The sequence below is a fragment of the Enoplosus armatus genome, chromosome 13 (genome assembly GCF_043641665.1).
Source record: "Enoplosus armatus isolate fEnoArm2 chromosome 13, fEnoArm2.hap1, whole genome shotgun sequence".
In the NCBI taxonomy this organism is placed as follows: Eukaryota; Metazoa; Chordata; class Actinopteri; order Centrarchiformes; family Enoplosidae; genus Enoplosus; species Enoplosus armatus.
The window spans coordinates 13,421,600-13,438,786 of NC_092192.1; the positions used below are offsets into that span (position 1 = coordinate 13,421,600).

Consider the following 17,187-nt stretch of genomic DNA (forward strand, 5'->3'; position numbering starts at 1 on the left):
CCAAAATTGTATCTGCAGAACTAACACTAAATTTGCTGACAGAGAGGATATACAGTTTCCTCTATTTTATATGTATGCAATAATGTTACTAACATTTGTTTTGAGTTTTTAAATGTCATTTGATTATACCAAATTGTAAAGTGTATTTTCTATGAAAGGGGACTTTTTTATATATATATATAGCTTAGGCAGGATTTGAATGGGATGGGATTTTTTTTTCTCCATATCTTTCTTAATGGCCTGTGGATGATTCATGCTTCAACACTGTACACATAAATCATTTGATAATGTGATGGGGGAAGATGTAACGACTCATTACCTGATGACAACGATGATGTTATAAAGCCATATCCAGCAGGTTATTAGTGTAGTGACTGTCAAACAAGCAACATCAAAGGAAGCCAAACACTCTTCTCTCTGCCATTTCAGTGTATTTGTACCAACTTTTCTGCAGTGATAAGAGAAAGGGAGACATTGTGCCTAAATGTGGAAAAAAAATCACAATAAAACCTATAAGCTTCAACAACCCAAGCCTTGTTTTTATTATGTTATTATTGCAACACATGGTAATTGTAATTTGGGTTGTTGTACCAAAAGAATACCTTCCTGTTATTGATGACACATGATTACTAATGTCACTCACTTGCTATTGTAAAATGTCTACATTGTCTAAAATGATGTGTACGGTTATTGTTCTAGTGATCTGTATGTGTGTCCATATTACTTATACTGCTAGAACCAGATCCAGATCCTCGACACATACAACGCAAAACAACTGAAAAATGTTATGTATGTAAATTAAGCTGGTCAATGAAAATGTATTTGAAAAATATTACTTATTATACTACAATTTATTGAATATAGTAATTTTATATCATAATCTTGTGGAAAGTAACAAAGTATATTTTACACTGACAAACACTTTAACTGACTTTAATTTTTATACTTTTATTACTGTATTTTGAAGATACTACTTGTATTTTTACTTTTACAAAAATATGCTGGATTTATAGGAGTATTTCTACGTTAGTTTTAGTTACTTTACAAGTAAATAAAAAATCAGAAGTATATATGTTATATAAGTCTAACACTTCTGATGATTTTTTTTATATGGCCACCACAAAGGCAAGAGTTCCCCCATGACACAGCAAGTGAATCGAGAATCGCTCAGTTTGTCCCTTGTTGTTTGCCGTCTTTAGCCCCACGCCTCGCTGAAATCGCTCTTCCTCTGTCTCTCCGGCTTTGTACGCACAGCTGAACCACGCCGCGGCTACCTTCTCTAGGATACCGGGGCAGCTAAACATCGGAAAATGGCCCTCCACGTTCCCAAAGCTCCGGGCTTTGCCCAAATGTTGAAGGATGGAGCCAAGGTGGGGTTAAATCAGTGTGTTGGAGTAGTTGGGTAGCTTTCAGTGTCTACTTTGTGAACTAGCATGCTAGCTAGCGTTAGCCTCTGAGTTAGCACGCTCATTCACAGTCATGTGCGAGAGTTCTAGAAGGCAGCCAGGCCGCTAGGAGCTGCTGGACCCGGGGATGTTGTGATGGACAACAGGCTGGTTTCTGCGTCTTTTCCCCGTGCCTTCCAGCATTTAAACCTGCTGTATATGTCTGCAGCGTTGTAGCGGCAGTGATAACTGACTCCCAGACAGCAGTCACACCCAGTTAGCGTTTAGCTAACTTGTCAGAGCTGAGGCTTTGATCGTCACCTCGGCTGTGTCTGGCTGCTCAGAGATGCTGATGCTTCCTGTTTTGGGTTAGCTTAGCTAGATGCTTTAACTCATATATCTGTGAGTTCAAGTTGTCGCTGCCGATGCAAATATTTTTTCCTAGTCCACAATAATGTTGGTTACAGCTCATATTCCCACGACTTTGCTTATAAATCCATTAAAATCTGATGATACAAGTTGCTTTCCATTGGTTATTAGGAAGAATATCAATAATTATTTGTCTGACTTGGACTAACTAATAAAATGTAATGCACCTCTTTTGAAAAGTGACACACTATTATGTTGTTCTCTGATGCAGCACTATTCAGGGCTTGAAGAGGCAGTCTTTCGTAACATCAGAGCCTGCAAGGAGCTTTCTCAGACCACACGCACCGCCTATGGACCAAACGGTAAGCACTCTCCTCCTACAGTAAGATATATTTGTATTAAGCCTTCCTTTGTGGTTTGACCTCATATCTCCTCTGATATTGGCGTGACAACATGATCAGTGATGGCTAAACTATAACATTGTTGCCTTTCAGGTATGAACAAAATGGTCATCAACCACTTGGAGAAGCTGTTTGTCACCAATGACGCCGCAACGATTCTCAGAGAGCTCGAGGTGAAGAAACCTAATGTTGTGCAACACACTGCATACAGGAATGATTTATAAATGAGGGGATCTAACTGTTTTCGTGAATGTCATTTTGTTTTATAGGTGCAGCACCCAGCAGCCAAAATGATTGTGATGGCATCCCACATGCAAGAGCAGGAGGTTGGAGACGGTACAAATTTTGTCCTGGTGTTTGCTGGAGCTCTGCTGGAGCTGGCTGAAGAGCTGCTCAGGATGGGCCTGTCTGTGTCAGAGGTAAACAAATGTAGTCACTGAACATCGTCAATTTCTTGTTTGTACTTTGAGTAAAGTCAAGTGTTACACGCGTAGAAAAAACACGAATGTACTGTATACAAATCAGCTAAATATTTGCAGTATATATCAGACTGATATTGATATGGTAGACTGCAAAAACATACATTTTTGCATTCCAAAGAAATGAATTGCTGCAGTTGCTCAGTGTCTCCTCTCCTCTTTGCCACAGGTGATTGAAGGCTATGAGAAAGCATGTAAAAAAGCTCAAGAGATCCTGCCAGACTGCGTATGTTCCTCAGCCAAGAACCTCCATGATGTTAATGAGGCAACAGCTCTCATCCGTACAGCAGTCATCAGTAAACAGTACGGCAACGAAGACTTCCTTGCCAACCTCATCGCACAGGCCTGTGGTGAGTCAGCAATCCAGACTACCTAAACCAGGCTAGGGCTGTCAAATATAATTAACTTGATGGTAGTATTTATTTTGTATTTCTCTGACTTTCTTTTCTTGTTTGTGCTACAGTGTCCATCTTCCCAGAGTCTGGCAATTTCAATGTTGATAGCGTCAGAGTATGCAAGATTTTGGTAAGCAGCATTATCCATTGAATATATTTTGCATTTGTGTGTGTGTGTTGTTTGCCTCTAAGTTAATGTCTGTGGTGTTTTCAGGGTTGTGGGGTGACAGCGTCCTCCATGCTACATGGCATGGTTTTTAAGAAGGAGGCAGAGGGAGACGTCACATCAGTTAAAGATGCCAAGATCGCCGTCTTCTCCTGCCCCTTTGACTGCATGGTGACAGAGACCAAGGTAATGAATACTTCAGTCTCTCTTCAATGCTTTAGAGAAATCTGACCAACAGGAACTAGAAATTAACAAAGCTTAAATTTTATGCTCTAACATACTCTGGTCTCTTGAGTATGGGTCAGTTTTACATGTGACACATTCCACATTTGGCCTAAAATAATTAGCTATAGGATCTGAATTTTTTTCGCCTCTCCAAAGAGAAGAGACACGAGTGGTTTTCTTCTTTTTGCAAGAAAGTAGAGATATATTACCAAGATCACATTTGTAAGCTACTTTTCAGTATTTAGACAAAGAATGATTTTAAAATTTTAAATGAGATTTCTTTCCTGTTTTATTTTAGACATCTACATGGTTGAGTTTCTCAAGAGCTCATGTCCCAATATTTTAGGCCTTTTTCACAGAAGAGTCTTTGATATGTCACATTAGGAAAAGCACAGGTGTAAATGACAAAATGAATGATGGTTGAATTCCATTTAGCTGCTTCGGTTTCATTGTCCTGGTATTGTGCATGCTGCCTCACTGTTGCATTGTCATGACTTACTGGGACATTTGAATAGAACGGAGCCATTGTTAATGTTATTAGTAACACCAATGCCTTTTCTACTATGACCAATCAAAATGTCTACTGTGAAAAAGGCCTGCTGTCAGGGGTTTAGAAAGTTGTGGTGTTGATACACTCAGCCCTATTAAGGTACAGATCTTGGCACTAACACTAGTCTTATCCGTCTCATAGGGCACAGTGCTGATAAATAACGCACAGGAGCTCGTGGACTTCAGTAAGGGAGAGGAGGATATGATGGAGGCTCAGGTGAAGGCTATCAAGGAGGCTGGTGCCAATGTGGTGGTAACTGGGGGGAAAGTGGCTGACATGGCGCTGCACTACGCCAACAAGTACAAGCTCATGGTGGTCAGGTAAGAAATAAGTGTTAATTATCAAGTGATCATAGCTAGAAGGTCAGCGGGAATATATGGGTCGCCTGTCTAAAAATGCGCGCATTACAATGGATGGCATTTTGTTTCTGCTCCAAGTGAAAGCATTGTCATCAAAAAGAGAGACAGATTTCAGTATGTGAAATACATACAGTAATCTTCCTTGGGGCTATTATCTGATATTGTCATTATCATGTGTTGGTTGTCGCCACACATCTGTAATTTTATTATTATTGGGGGGAAAAAATCTACATGATTGATGACAGTATTGTTATTGTAAAGGTATTACAAAGTCTTTATGGTAGTATACCTTCTATCACAGTGTACTTCCCAGCCCTAAATTCTCATTTCCCCATCAGGCTTAACTCCAAGTGGGACCTGAGGAGGTTATGCAAGACTGTGGGAGCTGTAGCATTGCCCAGGATGGTGAGTGTCGCCATGTTTCACTCGGATCAGGTATTTGAACCACAATAAAACTGACCATTAAATCATGTGTGATGATGCTTTTCCGCTTTCTTAGACGGCTCCAACTCCAGAGGAGATGGGTCACTGTGACAACGTGTGCCTGTCAGAGGTTGGGGACACTCAGGTGGTGGTCTTCAAACATGGTAAATCAGTCTTGATGATGAGTCTTCATTTTAAACCTGATCTTTTGCTCTGTAGGAGGCTTAGGCTCAACATGTTGTTCGGTCTTGATTTGTTTTAAACAGAGAAAGAGGATGGTGCCATCTCAACGGTGGTGATCAGAGGCTCCACGGACAACCTGATGGATGACATTGAGAGGGCTGTAGATGATGGAGTCAACACCTTCAAGGTTCTGGTCAGGGTAAGTCAACACAATAAACCACTGTAGGATTTTTTGCAGCTTTGGTAATGAGAAATATAAATTTAAAGAGTCAGTAAAAAATATAGTATGGTCATTTTTTTGTTGGCAGAAAAGATAAATATGCCACATTGAAAAGAACCCCTTTAATTTTTTTTTCATTTAATGTTTGGCCTGCACAACAGCTACAGTTTCTGTGTTATTCACCATCTCTAGGACAAACGACTGATACCTGGAGCAGGAGCCACTGAGATTGAGCTGGCCAAGCAGCTCACCTCATATGGAGAGGTACGCAGATTTTAGTACATTAACTAAACTGCACTAGGTTCAGGCTAATGCCTCTCCAATCCTTTTTGTCTTTACTGCATCACTGGCTGCAGAAACATTACGTCTTTTTCTTTTTTCCTCTCTGTAGTCCTGCCCGGGTCTGGAGCAGTATGCCATTAAGAAGTTTGCTGAAGCCTTCGAGACTTTGCCACGCGCGCTGGCTGAGAACTCTGGTGTGAAGGCGAGCGAGCTCATCTCTAAACTGTACTCTGCACATCATGAGGGAAACAAAAACATGGGCTTCGACATTGAGGTACGTATGTGTACACGAGTATAACCTTATGACTTAATTTATGATTTATTGACTAGTTATATTGCCTAAAAAAAACAAAAAACAAATTTTACTCAAAAAAAAAGGGCATTTCATATTGAAAATTAAAGATGTGTGGCTATCAAAACTGACTTACTCATCAACAAAGTAAAAAAGCCATAGCTTTCTTTGTTTTTCAGTCTTTGCCTTAAGAAGAAAAGTTTTTTTTTTCTGGAATAGACCACTATGAATTACCTCAGTCACTACCACAAAACACTGTACGGCTTGATTTGAAAATCACATTGAAGGTCTTTGAAGATGATCTATGGCACTGATAAAAAAAAAAAACAATTGCAGCAACAGTTATAGTTTATAACATGCCCTTGCCATATTACTCAGAAATGTATTTATTTTTTCAGTGCAAAATAAATTTGAAATATGAGGTTATAGTCCATAATGGCCTTTTTAACATTAAAAAATGTAGCCTGTTATGCTTAATCATGGACATTTAGCTTGTGGCTACTATATTACAGAAACAACTCCAAAAATTCATGTTAACCTCTCACTTTTCCTGAATGTAGAGAAACCCATTGCATTTCTTTATACATGTGTTGAGCTGCATGTGTCTGTGTTTGGTTCTGATGACTGATGCCATGGATGTGATGTTGTCTTTAGGGAGAAGGCCCCGCTTTGAAGGACATGCTTGAATGTGGCATTTTGGAGCCTTACCTGGTCAAACACTGGGGCATCAAACTGGCCACCAATGCTGCCATCACAGTACTGAGGGTTGACCAGGTGTGTACACAAACTCTCAAATACTCCTCATGACAGATATCTAATCAAAAGCAGCCACAAAGAAGGAAATATTTTATGTACAAGTACATGTCAACAAAAGTAGTCAAAGCCACAACACAATGCAAAGTCCTCGCTTTATTTGTAGTGTGGACTAGATACAGGTGCTCCAAATTTCTTTTATGTCCAAGAGTCTTATTTATTTGTGTTTCTTAACGAAGGATCCAGGTTTAACATTTCCTGTCTCTCCTCAGGTTTATACACAAACGACAGATTACTTTTTTATTGTTTTGTTTTATTTGAGTTTATAATTAATGTAAAGGTAATGATGTTCTTAAATTGAGCAGGTGAAGTGTTACTGGGGGGCCCTATGTGAATGAGTCTCCAGATAGTTAACGTTAGAGTGTGTGTATGTGCGATGTAGATCATCATGGCTAAGGCTGCAGGGGGACCCAGGGCTCCCAAGCAGAGAGGCCACTGGGACAAGGACGATTGGGACGAAGCTCCTGATAAATTTGAATCTCACCATTAGAGGGCGCTAACACACCCTCTGTCAGTAGGTCCTGGAATGTGTGTGTGTGTGTGTGTTTTTTGACTTGGAGAACTCACTCGGATGTGCTCACTCACTCACAGGACTCTGAAGTTGTGAAGTGTTTGGTTTTTTGCCTGTCACCACTAACACTGGGTGTGATACAGAACTCACTGAAGAGAAATGTTGTAAAGTTGCAGCAGGTGTGTCAATGACAGCAGACTAAATCACTCTAAATTTGCACAAAACTGATACACTGTGGTTTGATAGCATGCTGCATGCCCTCTTTTCATTGCAGTGGTTGTCCTCAGGCAAGTGCAGAATTTAGAAGATGTTGCATGCAAGATAATATGATTCAAAGGGAACATGTAAATGAAATGCAGGGCTCCGGAGGCTGAAGTGGCTTTGTTGTCTGGAGTACATCGTAACAGTTACCAGTAGAGTCTGAGATTATTTACACCTCCTTCAAGAAAATCCCAGATGAGTCCATTTCTCATGGAAAGTGTTTCATCACTCTACCAGAGCTTCCACTTCCTGTCCCCTTGATTTTTACTGAGAAGCTGCTCTGATTACATTAAACATCTCAGCTGTGTCTCCATATATGTTTGAAGTTACAATAAAAATCAAGATTATTCGCAGGCACATTACTTTGTTCTCTATGTTTCAATTTGAATAGATTTTGTGAAATGAGTTCCTCAAGTGCCGTGGTTATTCCCAGCTTTGAGACTTAAAAACTTATTTTGTTATGGTGATTTTATTTATTTATTTTAGTCATTCATTTGGGCATTCATTGCGTTTTTCCTTTTGTAGCACATATCACTCTTAGAGCTAACATATCCGCATATGAAATCCATGAATATGTAATCACCATAAACCCTCCTTGGCATCTGTAGGGATTTAAATCGCATCTATTACTTTGAAAGTATTGTTCAAAGCCAGTATTTGAGCTTATGAGTTTAAACAAAGATTTGTGGCCACAATTTGGTTATTTCAATGTGTTTGTGCTGTGGCAAACATTTCAAATGAAATGGCTTAAAGGACCAAAAACTAAATCCTTAATGCCACGCTCAGTAAACTGTCACATTCTTCAAGCCAATTAATATTCTTTTCCCATGCTAACTTCTGTCTAAGGTATGTTTCAGTGTCAGTCGATGACCTCCCTCCCTGCCTCAGAGCCCACAGCCTGCTGCGTGGATCTCAGTGCTCTTGATTTCTAGCCTGACTGACTGTCTGACCACCGTCTTTTCTCCTCTCAGATCATCATGGCCAAACCAGCAGGGGGACCCAAAGCTCCCCAGGGCAGGAAGGACTTCGATGAGGACGACTGAGTCTGATGCCATCCAGCTGATGCTCCTTTTAACCCTGAACGCTCCCACATGGATTCACAAAACCTTTTCTACTTGTTTATTTAAAGCTCAACCGTTTGGTTTATTTTGTAGAAATGACCATACATTGGTTAACAAAGTCATATGTGAAAGTAAAATGTACGGATGGCACTGTTTGCTCTTTTTTTTTTGTTCTTAGTCCCAAATAAAAGGCACTTGCGCTGTCATGTCTTGCTTTGGATTTTGATTTTACTTTGTGTCTCTCAGCTGTGTGCTGTAATTGTAATGTTTTGTGTTGGCAGTTTGCATTGTTGGTTCTTGGTGATTGTTTCATCATAGATTTACAGAAGTGATGTTAGGATGGGGTTGCAGTTGGTGCTATTATGGCCCAGTTCTGCACACTTCGCGTGTCATTTGATTGCATCCTGTTAAATTGCACCTTCCCTTGGAGCTCACAAACCAGCACCATGCTGTGCTCCCTGCTCATGCTACAAACATGCATGATGTTGCCCTGTGGGGTTTGCTCTTAACATCGTGTCGAGGCAGCAGAAATTATGTATGCACTGGTTTATTTTTAGAACAAGTGAACGGAAGAATTGAATGGACAGGTCTATTGGATATGTATCATTCGGTGCCACAGAATGCATTCATAGTTTTATTGATGCATGCATTTATGAGTTCTCTGCAATGAGGCCCGCCAGACTAATGATGCAAACTATAATAGAAAGTGCTACTGATTTGTAGAATTTATTTCTGCGGCAGTAATTCAGAGAGCAGCAGGGGGAGCTCAACTCCACCAGGTTGCCGTTTCATTGGATGGCAAAAGCTGTGGGCGGATTTGCGCTGACGTCGCCCATAGTCGGGATTAACTTGTTTTTATGTCGCCATATCTTATCACATTTTGCCCCGGAAAAACTGACCAACTGCAGGTTGCTAATATAGAGCATAAATTAGCTTCTTAAAACCCTCGCAGTAGTCTGTGTGTAGCGCATGAAACTGTGGATCGGCTACCGTCAAGTGCCTGGATGAGGAGCAGGTGTCGCACCGACGTTACAGTGCTGATGTCCGGTCACACTGATGGGGGCCGACGGCAGTAAAAACAGGAAGGTGAGTTGAGCGAAATTCCTGGTTGCTAAGGTGTGACGCACGTGGGGGGGTTCCCTGTTTCCATGGCGATGATTTTGTTCCCGAAATCACCAGGCAGTAATCACGGTGCCAATCCTGCATGGCGGTGTGTGTGTGTGTGTGGCAGGGCACGTTTGCGATAACAGCACATTGCACTAAAGTGTAATCAAATAGTGTAATGATAAGTTAGTAGGTAATCAATATTACACTTTATAATATCCATAAAAAAAACATTTTCCGTTGTCTTCCAAAGTGCCTGTAATCTCTATGATTTTACTTTGAAGGCGAAGTCGTCACGCTTCCGGTATTGACATTAAAAATCTATTGGCGATTGAACACATTATAACATACAGTGTCCAAATTAAACCCCAACATTGCTGAGTCTCTTGACAGACGTCAGGCGGATGTGACATTGACAACAGTTATTGCTGTTGAGTGACTATAGATGTGTCCCTTCATTTGGCTCAGATGATAATAACATCTTGCACGGTTGATTACACACATCTTGCACCACAGAGCATCAGATCTGCTGTGCAGCCCAGGGGGGGAGAGGGGCTCTGTGACCGAGTGACTGCAGATTGGATGTAGACCAGGAGTTTGTTTTTCCTCCTGTTAAATCACAAATGAGAGCAGAATGGTTAAGTGAAACTAATCTGATGAGCTCCACTGATGCATTTAAGGGGGTTTGCACAAGGTCTCAAAATAGCAAGTGAAAGTGCGATGTAGCCTCTGGTTTAAGTTAGACTGATCATATAGTGGGAAATATTTTGTAGGAGGAAGAGATTGGATTTTGTATGTTAGGTCTTGCAGCTGCAGGCAATTCTGAGAAGTAGATTTGGATGAACCGTGGAAAATAACTTCATATCATATACAGAATATGTCCAATTGGTCACGCACTGTAAACCAACAGCAGAGGTGCTGTGTTTGCACTGAGCAGCTCTCCAGTGTGAGTTTATGAAGCAACGTTTGAATATGCACATGTTTAAAAAGCCTCCCTTTGTCCTGCATGGCTCATACCGGCACTGTTGGCGCATGAGTGTCTGGGCTATGAACTCCCAAAAGGTCAAGTAAAAGAAGGACGTTGCTTTTAGCAGTGCACGCCCGCCTCGATAAGTGTTGATACTTGTTCTTGCGTAAAACAGCCCCAACACTGTGTGCAGTGAACAGTCCCTGGATTAACAGTGTTTGTCAATTTGAGACTAGAAGTTGGCTAATGCAGAAACGCTGAGGCCCTTTAAGATCTTTGTAGGAAATTCACATGAAAGGATGTTTTCAAATGTCATCCCAGATCATCATAATCATTCAGGGTAATAACTCCACAGAGCTGTATGCTGTTTTTTTCTTGTCACACCTGCAGCACCATCTCCTAACCTGCAACATAACTGCTTCTTGGTGCATCCTCCTCCCCTGTGACCCCTACAGAGGCCAGCTGAAGGGCAGGAGAATGAGGACTTCTCATCTGGATGGCGTGGCTTCCTCTCCAGCATGGGTCTGTCTATCCCAGCCGGCCTCTGTCGCCTTGCCCCACCTGCCCTGCGTCTGGGCCAGCGCCGAATGCTCCAAGGCAAGGCCCCCGACATCCCAGAGCACGTCCTGAGGTTGGCGGGAGTCGGCCCAGACAAGCTGAGAGCGGAATGGAGCCTGCCAGGGTTCATCACCATGTTCCTACCTGAATTCCCCCACAAAACTGTGCCTGGGCACGAACACTTTCAGGTAGACCCCAGTTCCAGCATAGATGCCAATAATGTGCAAGGCTTGATGTGATTGGACAATGAATCCATTTTTACCTTTTCACCTGGCTTGTCTCTGATGTTTTCACTTGATTTCTTTCTCTCCATCTCTGTCACTGTTTTTTGCTCCACCAGGTGTTGAGTTACATCGCCAAAGGTTCATTTGGACCCATTCTGAAAGTGAAGGACAAGACCAAACAGAAAACATATGCTGTAAAAGTGAGTCTTCTGTCTGATTCTCACATTTAAATTGTGGTTGTTTGATTGATCAGAGCCATGAATGTACAGCCAATTTATGAATTCATGAAAATGATAGGCTACGTGCAAATACGTTTTAGTTGAAAGACACGGTCTGTGTTTTGACTTAATACTATTTTTACTTTGTGACTATTTGTAGGCCTGTTAAGCTGAAAATAAAAGAAATACAGAATGTTATGTGCAGTAAAAACCTTTAAAGACAGTGATGACCTACATACATCACTAAAAAGTACTTTTTAATGGTCAAAAAGTCAGGACTTGCCATTTTAACTGTAGTCATTGAGGCCTTTAACATACACACCAATGAGATTGTTGTAGTAAACTATAATTTTGAAATATTTTTGTGTATGTCAAAATCCTTGTGTGAGTCCTGTGTAGCCTTTATTTCATCTCAGTGTTTTTATCGGCCAACAGGTTATACCTAAATCAGAGATTCTACGACTCGGGGTCCTAGAGCAGTCAAAGGAAGAAGTTATAGTCCAGGTGGGTATAAAGAACAGGCCTTGAAAATCATTGCGAGTTTGTAGTTTTTACACTGTAATCAGTCTGTGATGTCTAATTTTAACTAGTTTCATGTCTAATTCCAATTTTGAGTCATTTCACCAACAAGACCTGAAGTGAAGTAAAAATCTCAGAAAACTAGTTGGACCCAGTCAGGAAAAAAGTACGGACCTCTCTTTGATCGGTGGCCAAAATTGAGATTTTTCTGGTTGATCTTGGACTTTTGCCCGCAGCGTCAGGTTCGCCATCCATTTGTCCATGACCTCCAGGACTGCTGGCAGACTCAACGCCACCTCTACATTAGTGAGTCCGCCAGAGACCAGTGACCCAATCCAACCCAGATCCACAATCCAAAAAACCCCTCACTCCACCTTTTCTCACCTTAACACTGGTAGTCTTGCCCAGAATCCCAACCCGACACCTAGAACATGATGAACATCAGACACATAGGTTTTGTTCTTTTTTTACTATAACCCCTACAACCCGGCAATCCCGATCTACCACTGCCTGTGCATCCTGTATCTGCTTTGCTCCCCTTTTCCTCTCCTCTCCAGAGCATTTACCCTTTTTTTTTCCAAATCAGCCACTGACTCAGAAAGTGTGACCCAGTTTGTTTGCTTCCCCACCCCCTGTGAAAAGAGCCGCGTTAGCCCGGGGACCAGATGTTGAACGCTGCTGTAGCTCAACAAGAACACACGTGTCACATTCAAAAGAGAGGACGCCCCTGCTCGCTTAGACAGTGAATCATCACTGAATCATTAAGCCATACATGTCGATATGGGGCACATTTGGAGCAAATCAAGACTATATAAAGCCACGCTCCTGGATTACGGAGGGCGGCTTCTTGAGGCCTTCATCTGCAGAAAATTATTGTTGACTTCTTAGTGTACCTCTGTTGTGTAGCAGCTCAGTCAGCGATGTCAAGGCCAAACATTTTCCTTCCTTCTATTGTAGCCCATAGCAGCAATCCAAAAGTAATTACTATCTCCAAGTAGAAAGGGGTGATCCATTATTCCAGACACACACTTCCTATTCACTTCTGCCCCCCAACCCACTTTTTACCTTTATTTTTAAAAACTGTGTGCTTGGCAGACTAGAACCAGACTCCAGTAAATCGCAGAGGAAGTTTTACACTGTCCTCACTCCTCTTTCCTAATTTCTTTCACCAGTGTGCGTTCCACATCCCGCTGACCTTCACTACCCCTCACACCTCACACTACATGACAGAGGCATGTCTTTAATGCTGTCTGTACTCCCACAGTGTGTGACTACTGCAGCACGGGAGACCTGTACACCTACTGGCAGATGATCGGCCAGTTTACCGAGGGCACAGTGCGAGTGTTTGCAGCCGAGCTGGGCTGTGCGCTTGGTGAGTGTGCTACAAATGGTTCAACCTACTTACATATTATACACCTGCACCTTTCTCCTCACATATCTTAATTAGATCAGAGATGTCTACAGCTACATTTCCATAGCTAACGGTGTTTAATTGTAAGTAATTAGTAATTATAAAAAGAGGTCTAATTAAAATGAGATGAGCCCTCAAAGGATCTCCCACAGCAACAAAGCAGTGCCATGTTTTTTTAATATGCCTGAAGGAAGACAGAGTGATGGATTTGAAACATTTCCATTCTCTGGTTGAGTTTTGTATTTTTGTTCTTCTTTGCTGGATTTTCGCAGGCTTTCTGCATGACTTTGGGATCATCCACAGAGATGTGAAGGTAAGAGAGGGAGGTCATTCACAAGTATGGGACCAAAATGACAGAGTGTTTATTATGATTAATGGTAAAAACTGCAAACAAATGTATTTCTTTTTTAACAAAGATTACAAACGGGAGAAAACAAGACACCTCTATTTATCAAACATAAACAATTTAACAAGACATCATCCATTAACATAGATGCAAAACCAAATGCAAAATATCAAACGTGTTTATGAGCAACATTTTAAATAGATTGTGCACCAAATAGCAGAAGAAAGAAAAGACATGCTACAGACAGAAGTTTATCCTGATGAGGGCTTTTTTCCTAGTTTTTCCAAGTAACTGCCCTACTTACATGCTTCACATGTGAACAGCCAACTCAGCAGTCATTGTGCAGCGTTCATGTTTTTTAAAAAAAAAGTCTATTTCTGTTTTTATCTTACTAAACCATAAAGTTTAGGAGGGCTTTATAATTGAGAGATTTCTTCTACCAGTTCAGAGTAGATCTATTCATTAACATAAAGCGTTTCCTGATCTGTCAACACACATTGTTAATCACTGTGTTAGTTCTTGTGTTTAATCCATTAAATTAAAACATTTCCTCTTGTACATTTATATTTTATTATAATGTACCAATGCAGTTAAAATACAGTATATGATGTGTTTTTCCTGACCAGCTATTTGCTACAGATCACTTTGAATTTTCTTTTTTGTACGATTAAAATGACCAACCTTGTGTGTAGAATAAGAATTCATTAACAAATTATTAATGAAAATAAGAAATCCAAGGCCCAGGGACATCTGCTGCGAGGTTATTTTTCTTAATATAGTTGATTTAGTACATTGGTAAACATGGATGGGTGTCTAATTCAATCTTTTTGGCACTCTTTTTGTAGATGGAGAACATCCTGCTGACAGACAACGGTGAGTCGACACTTCCCCAGCAGAGAGCAGCATTGCTCTGGTGCACAGAATCTTCCAGAGAACATCCTGACCGTGCTCAGCTGTCAGTCAACGCACATTAATGCAAACAGTACATCTGTTAGCACTGAGAGGGAACAGCCTTTGTATCCAATTACATTCACTAATGCGATCAGATTACGATGTGAATAATAACAATATAAGAAGAATCTGAATTTAGAGACTCATGTCACGTGCACATAATGATGTAGATAAAATGGTCTGTTCTAGGACACCTCCGCTTAGCTGACTTTGGTTTGTCCCGTCGCCTGGAGAGAGGAGGAAGAGCTTTTACCATTTGTGGAACCATCCAATATATGGGTGAGAAATATTCCACCACATCTATCCACATCCACCTCTGTAGCTAATCCCACCAGAGCTGCTGGGACACATTAACAGACTAACATTTCTTGCCTTATTTTAATCTATTATACAAGGAAGGGAATGTATTAATGTACAAATATATAGTACATCCAGTGCTGTGAGCATGCTCTGTCTGCTCTGCAGCCCCAGAGGTGCTGAGTGGCGGACCCTACAACCATGCAGCTGATTGGTGGTCGCTGGGAATTCTGCTTTTCTCATTGGTTACTGGGAAGGTGAGGTGTTGTTGCCAGTAGGCATGATAAGCAGATATTACTCACAATTATTCTTTCAGTGACGTAGCTGAGCTTGAATTTTGCTGTAAAAGAAGATTGTGTAAAATGCGTGTGTTTGATGCTTCCTTCATGAGGTACTTTTACACTTCTCTTGAATTACGTATGTGTACGTTGTGAGAAAACTTGAAACATTTAAAAATCAATGATTTAAGTGAATTAAGTGTGATATGTTAAATCTAGTCATTAGAAGCCTTATGTTTTGACATGTAAAAACACCCTGAATTATTTCTCTTCATGTACCTCAAACTCTCCTCAGTTCCCTGTGCCTCCAGAGTCAGACCACTGCAGTATGCTGAGGAAAGTTAGGAGTTTTCCCTATGAAATTCCCCTCAGCTTCAGTCCCCCACTGGCCTTGCTAATAACCGAGGTAATTACACAAAGTCTAATCATATTGCTACAAAACATTCAAATCTACACTTCTGCTGATTTGACTACGTGCACCAGTATCTACTAACTGCTCAGTTTGGCTAGTTTGATGTCATATCATGTCCTTCACACGATTCTCTGTCCAGCTTTTGTGTAAGACCCCCTCCCGCCGCCTGAAGACCCTCGAGCGTTTCAAACGCCAAACCTTCTTCCATGGAACAACTTTTGACCTCGCCCTACTGCAGCGCCAGCCTGTGGAGGTAATTGATGAATGTCTGAATGTAGCCAGTTTGGTTGTTCAAACACGAATCAGCTTGTTAAAGAAATGTTCAATATGAAAGCAAAGTGAAGTGGTGTTTCCTGTCCAGGTGATTCTGGAGCTGAGAGAGAGACCAGACCGAGCCGCCAAAGCTCGACGAGGCCTCACTTTGTCTCTGCAGCCTCTCAAGGGCTTCGACTACGACTCGTTCCTCAGCCCTCCCGCCACACCGGACACACAGCTGGACGCCGGCACACAAACTCACACAGCTGCGCCGCTCCCCGGCCCGGCGCTCCCACTGCAGCCTGCTCAGGAAAAAGGCCCACGCATAGAAGTGTTTGTGTGACGGACTTTGAGTTTAGAGTATGGTAACTAACACACTAAAGGTAAAGGCCTACATGTATGTATTTCTGCACACTTACTCACCCTTACACACAGGTGTGGTGCGCCTTCTAAAATGTCTTATGTAGTAAAAGCCAAAATAGCTGATTATGATTTAATTGGATCTGTAGTTCAGAAGGGAAGGATTCATTTGAGAAAAGAACACCACTTCCCCACTTGTATTGGTGAGTTTTATGGGGGGGGGGGGTTTGTGATGTACTGGAAACAATTCTTTCCTTTTTTTAATTGTTTGCCTTTTTTCCAATGAGCACCTTGTCAAGCCTACTGTATTTGCTTAACAGTTGCGCAAGAAAGATTGCGCTATTCTCCGTCTACTTTAAATTTTCCAGTGACTGGTCATGGTTGCCCTGTTAATACATAATGTTCGACTGCTATCAAATTCACCCCACATGGAAGAGTCAAGCTGGTTGAAGACAATGCACCGAATTTCTTTTTTTTCCAGCAAGTCATATGTAGTTAAGTAGAAATCCAACCAAAGCCCTTCAACAAAATAAGTGTAACTCTGAGCTTCTGCCTTTATTTTCATGTCGCATGATTATTTTGGCAGAAGTGGACAAAAGAAACTCCTTGCCTCATGTTCTGAGTGATCATGCTGTGATCTTGATTCTGTACCTTTAATAATGCTGTGATATAACTTTTCCCTAACTTGACCTTGACTGCCTAAATTCTGTAGCAGAAACGTCTCTCCTCCTGTACTTCAAGAGTCATGCAAGCATCACAACATCAGATTAAGATGTGTATGCCTTCGACGTCTGCTTTAGTTTGAATCATTTATAACCTGCGACTCAGGGAGCACTCGCTGGTTTTCCCAAGTCAGCCTTGATTTTGACTCCGAGATGGCACCCAGCTGTCCAGATCTGAGCTGGGACTGTA

The 17,187-nt window shown here is 41.4% G+C and overlaps 2 protein-coding genes across 2 annotated transcripts; both read left to right on the forward strand.

Annotated features, from left to right (window-relative positions):
• Positions 1–1,234: 1,234 nt before the first annotated feature.
• cct8 (chaperonin containing TCP1, subunit 8 (theta)) lies at positions 1,235–8,581 on the forward strand. Its single transcript, XM_070917064.1, has 15 exons — positions 1,235–1,370; positions 2,026–2,116; positions 2,249–2,328; positions 2,425–2,574; positions 2,804–2,984; positions 3,098–3,159; positions 3,244–3,381; positions 4,112–4,290; positions 4,668–4,734; positions 4,829–4,916; positions 5,019–5,134; positions 5,348–5,419; positions 5,547–5,711; positions 6,384–6,503; positions 8,286–8,581. The coding sequence occupies exons 1-15, from the start codon at positions 1,311–1,313 to the stop codon at positions 8,355–8,357; spliced, it is 1,641 nt and encodes a 546-aa protein (XP_070773165.1). The 5' UTR covers positions 1,235–1,310; the 3' UTR covers positions 8,358–8,581.
• An 850-nt stretch (positions 8,582–9,431) lies between these two features.
• On the forward strand, positions 9,432–16,258 carry rskrb (ribosomal protein S6 kinase related b). The gene is made up of 13 exons (XM_070918011.1): positions 9,432–9,461; positions 10,902–11,192; positions 11,345–11,428; positions 11,882–11,950; positions 12,202–12,271; positions 13,230–13,337; positions 13,649–13,689; positions 14,568–14,595; positions 14,863–14,952; positions 15,139–15,227; positions 15,544–15,654; positions 15,800–15,913; positions 16,022–16,258. The coding sequence occupies exons 1-13, from the start codon at positions 9,432–9,434 to the stop codon at positions 16,256–16,258; spliced, it is 1,362 nt and encodes a 453-aa protein (XP_070774112.1).
• The last annotated feature ends 929 nt before the right edge of the window (positions 16,259–17,187 follow it).